General features: G+C 50.1%; 1 protein-coding gene across 1 annotated transcript; it reads right to left on the bottom strand.

The window, feature by feature from the left end:
• Positions 1-202: 202 nt before the first annotated feature.
• KCNA10 (potassium voltage-gated channel subfamily A member 10) lies at positions 203-2,158 on the bottom strand. Its single transcript, XM_003933437.4, has one exon. It carries the CDS (start codon positions 1,768-1,770, stop codon positions 235-237), a length of 1,536 nt encoding a protein of 511 aa, XP_003933486.3. The 5' UTR covers positions 1,771-2,158; the 3' UTR covers positions 203-234.
• Between the last annotated feature and the right edge of the window lie 2,599 nt (positions 2,159-4,757).

The following is a 4,757-nucleotide window of genomic DNA, read 5'->3' as shown; positions in this document are numbered from 1 at the left end:
GAAAATACAGTGAAAGTATTAAAATAGCTTGTAGTCAAAGATGGCTATTGATCACAAAAGATACATTTTGGTCTTTGGAAAAAGGAAGTGAGAGAAGGGAGAAAGAGGAAGGAGTCAAGGGAGGAAGGAAGGCAGAAGAAAGAGAGAGAGGAGGGGAGAAAGAGAAAGAGAGGGAGGGAAGGAGAGAGAGAGAGAAGAGAGAAGAGAGGACAGACCTAAGAAACCCTGGACCGCTCACTTCCTGGACTTCTCTGTGGAACAGCCACCATTGGTCTTACTAAGAGAGTCTGTGCTGCCCATTCTTGAGCCCACACTGTTGAGGATTCTTTCAATTTCTCCTGGGATGTTCAGCTTTTCCTCATTCTCAGTCTCCCGGTGGTAGAAGTAGTTGAAGTTGGAGACAATGACAGGCACAGGGAGGGCAATGGTGAGGACCCCTGCAATGGCGCACAGAGTGCCCACAATTTTCCCCCCTGGGGTGGTCGGGCACATGTCCCCATAGCCTACAGTTGTCATGGTGACCACTGCCCACCAGAAACCATCAGGAATGCTGGAGAAATGGGACTCTGGCTCATCCACCTCAGCAAAGTAGACTGCGCTGGAGAAGAGGATGACTCCAATGAAGAGGAAGAAGATGAGCAACCCCAGCTCCCGCATGGATGCCTTCAGAGTTTGTCCGAGGATCTGGAGCCCCTTGGAGTGGCGGGAGAGCTTGAAGATGCGGAAGACTCTCACGAGGCGGATGATCCTCAGGATGGCCAGGGACATGTTCTGTTGGGCACTCGGCTCTGTCTCCTGGACTAGCTCTGTGATGAGAGTTGCAAAGTAGGGGATGATGGAGACGATGTCGATGATGTTCATGATGTTCCTGAAGAAGTCAGTCTTGCTGGGGCAGACCACGAACCGGAGCACCAGCTCAAAGGCGAACCAGCCGATGCAGGTAGACTCCACCATGAAAAAAGGGTCCGTGAACATGGTCTGGGAGAGGACTGTCTTGCTCATGTTGAGGTTGGGATCTCTGACCACCTGCAGGTCCCTCTCCTCCCGGAACTCTGGCAGTGTCTCCAGGCAGAAGATGGTGATGGAGATGACCACAACCAACACCGAGACCACGGCCACACCACGGGCAGCGCTGGAGCTCTCAGGGTACTCGAAGAGGAGCCAGAACTGACGGTGGATGTCATTGGTGGGTAGCAGTGTTTCAGGGTCTTTGATGAAGCCTTCATCCTCCCGGAACTGGTCCATGGCCTCACTACCCAGCTCGTAGAAGGAGATTTCATCAGCAAAGATGTCAATAGGAACATTGGCTGGGCGCCGAATTTTCCCACCAGATTGGTAGTAATATAGGATTCCATCAAAGCTGGGCCGGTTCCGATCAAAGAAATACTCATTTCTCATGGAGTCAAAGAACTGCACCCTCTTCTCCCGGTCTCCCAGGAGAGTCTCTGGGAACTGACTGAGGGTTCTGAGCTGGGTCTCAAACCTCAGCCCAGCAATGTTGATGATCACCCGCTGGTTTCCTTCATTCAGGGCCCCTGGCTCAGGCCCTGGAGGGTCAGCACAGTCTCCTGGAAGCTTAGAGAAAGCCGTCTCATGGTTGGTGCTGTCGCTGATGAGGAGCCTCCAGTTGGAGAAGGAGCTGCTCCCAGGCTGGCCTTTTGGGCTGGTTGATTCAAAGTCTGTGGCATAGCTTGGTTCTTCTTGGATTTCATCTGAGTTATCAAAATTGACCAGAGCAACCTCCATTTCTTTCCAGCCACACACATCCATTCTAGGGGAGCCAGGGAAGCAGCATGAAGATCCTTAGCCTTCGCTGCCTGCTGTAAGCTATGGAGAAGAAGAAGTTCATTAGACAGGAGCCAGGGTGGAATACGACTGGCCCTTTGATTATCGAGGTAAGGTATACTAATGGGTTAATCAATGACTTATTTGTAGCTTGGGAAGGAACATCATGGCTATTTTGGCAACACGCTTCTCTTAAAATCATGTTGTACCCCTCAGTTTGCATAAACTAATAACTAGGAGAAATTGCAAAAAAGGATCCTGGCAGAGAGGGGGAGATTCTCCCCAGCAAAGGATGGCCTCCATACATAATGGCAAAGGGGCTGTACTAAAAGAGGAAGGTGACATTCCTTAACAATAAAAAGTCTGATCTTGTATTTGTATGAAGCCCTTCTGTCTACCCAAACGTGTCTCCATGCCCAATCTGATTTGTAACGCGCCTCTTTCTTTCACACCAGCAGCCAGTCCCTCACACATCCTTTTGGTCATGGCTTAAAACTGTATCTAGAATTCAATCATTTTGCATCACCTCCACTCCTGCCTCTGGACCAAGTGGTGAAGGTGGAACCAGATCTATGAAGCCAACAGGGATTCTTTCGGGAAGGAAAAACAAGAGGCTGGGTTGGCCAATCAACAGGGTCCTCTAAATAACCCCTCACCTGGAAATAACTCCTAGGGTTGTTTTGAAGGTACCTCAAATGAGATAATGTGTAGAATGCTTGGTGGAATGAAAGACCACTATACTATAGCTATTATTGTTTTTGTCAACTTTCCCACATAACAAGCACTTTAGAAACTACCAGCAATTGGAATTTTTTTGGCCTGAGTCCAAGGTGTCCATAGGGAGCAATATCATTTTGATAAATCACTTTAGGTGAGAAGAAGGTAAATAATTGTGTATGTCTGCATGTGCGTCTGTGTGTGTGCATCTGTGTGTGTGTGTGCACGCGTGGGCATGCATGATGCAGGCGGGGTTCATAAATCATGTCCAGTGGGCTTGGACATCTAGATACAGAGACTAAGATTTCTTTCCTCAGGTTCATTCTAGCTTCAATTTCAGTTTAAACACACTGAAGCCAGGCATGCCGGGGGTGGGAGTGGGAGAGAAGTAAGGGATTTAGCCTTAGGCAAAATCTGTAGTGGTCATAGCCTTGGAGAAGATTCCTTCACAGGCGATGAGGCCATCCCGCAGTGTAGTGCTGGAGTCTTCTCCAAGTGATTCCACGTTCACTTATCTCACTAGATGACAATAATCGTGGGATGTTAGATGTTATCTCTGTTTTGCAGATCGGGAAACCAAGTCACAGGGACCAAGTGACTTCCCAACGTCACATAACTAGTACTATGGAGCTGTGACTGAACCTGGCCATGGCCTTCTGGCCCAGGGCCTTTCCCACTAGACCATGCAGTCCCTGTATGGGAGCCAGGCCTTGTGGGGAGCTGCGGGCCAGGGCCACAGAATTGCCAGAGGCCCAGAACTCTTCCCAATCCATGACCCCTTTTCTCAGTTCAGGTGCCGTGTGTTGGGTGGTGAGCTCAAGTCTGGTCAGCGCTGGTAGAGTACCCATTCTGCCTCTCAGGAGTAAGTGGCCACTGCAAGCAGCCTAATTTCAGGGAGCTGTCGCTTCCTCAGCTGTGGAATGAGGAAGGATGTACGCACTGCCGAGCATGCCAGGTGCCAGCCTGCTGTGCAAGGCTCCACGAGCAGTAGGGTGGCTGGATGGAATCTGAGAATAGAATCAGTCCGCCCGAGCGCGAATCCTGGCTCTGAACCTGGTAAGCCCTGGAGAAATGTAGCTATCCCTTCACAGCAATTCACGTGATGATTTGGGGGCCTTGTCCTGGACTGCTGGGCAGGCGCAAGGCTGTGGGTGGGGGACTCCAGCTGTGCGCTCATCTTGTGGCTTCAGAGCACCATTTTCTCCTTTGGGGTCTTGGCCCGCAGGTGGTGCTCCCCGCCGATCATCTTCCTGGTGTGAATCGGTCCTGCTTTCTGAGAGGAACGAGGACCATCAGTGAGCTTTGGGCAAGTTTGGAAACCACTTCCTGTGGCTCGAGTGACCCTTATCAGGAACTTCTCTGGAGGCAGAACGCATGTGGGGATTAAGGAGAGCTGCTCTGGTCAAATAATTAAGTTCCTCTTCTGGGAGCTGGGCCATTTCCCTTCTCCCCACCTCCTCGGTTCCTCTTTGTCACTTCCACCCCCAGCTCAAGTGACAGATAGGAGGGTATTTGATGAGGGTCAGATGGTGAGGAGGGGGCAGACAGTGCCAAGGTCAAACAGCCTATTCCGTGATCTACAGAAGTGTGCTGCGTAGGTGGCTCCAGCTGCCCCATTAGTAGTCAATGTTGATTATTAAAACGAAGAGAAAAAAAGAACCATCTTAAGGACAAGGACTGGGTGTGAGGCTCTGCCCCACCACTTAGGAGTGTATATTTAAAGCAAATCATTGGGTTTTATGACTCAGCTTTCTCATCTATAGAATGGGTAAAAATAATAGTAATTCCCGTCTCAAAGATTATGCTAGGAACTAAATAAGGTAGTAACAGTGAAAGCCCTGTGTGAATTGTAATTGTAAATTGTAAAATTACAAAAGCCATCCTTCACATGTTCCTCACCTCTGCTCCACACATAAAGCCAATATAACATGCTGGCAGAAAGCATGTTTCGTGTGAAGAACTGCAGGAGGAATTCTCAGCTCAGCATTCTTCCCTTTTGCCCAGCCCCATCCTGACTCCATGCCTGTGTCCTTGTTTTGCTCCTCCTTCTCATAGCTTGCTCCTCCCCCGCCCTCCCTTCACCGGCTAGTCCTCCCTGCCCATCTGGAGACAGTTCCTACCATGTCCCAGGAGCCTGCCCTGGCCAGTGTCTGTGAGAACCCTCTGCCTCCCTGTGCACCTAGCCTGCCTGTGTAGATGCTCATTTTTGTCCTCAGCTTGGAGCACCAGCTTCCATGGGGTCAGCCTTTACTCTT

This window comes from Saimiri boliviensis, chromosome 11 (genome assembly GCF_048565385.1).
Source record: "Saimiri boliviensis isolate mSaiBol1 chromosome 11, mSaiBol1.pri, whole genome shotgun sequence".
In the NCBI taxonomy this organism is placed as follows: Eukaryota; Metazoa; Chordata; class Mammalia; order Primates; family Cebidae; genus Saimiri; species Saimiri boliviensis.
The sequence above is the reverse complement of the archived record's forward strand: the minus strand, read 5'-3'. Positions and strand labels throughout refer to the sequence as shown.

Coding starts and splice junctions, on each gene's coding strand:
- KCNA10 (XM_003933437.4), bottom strand. CDS start 1,770: ATGGATGTGTGTGGCTGGAAAGAAATGGAGGTTGCTCTGGTCAATTTT.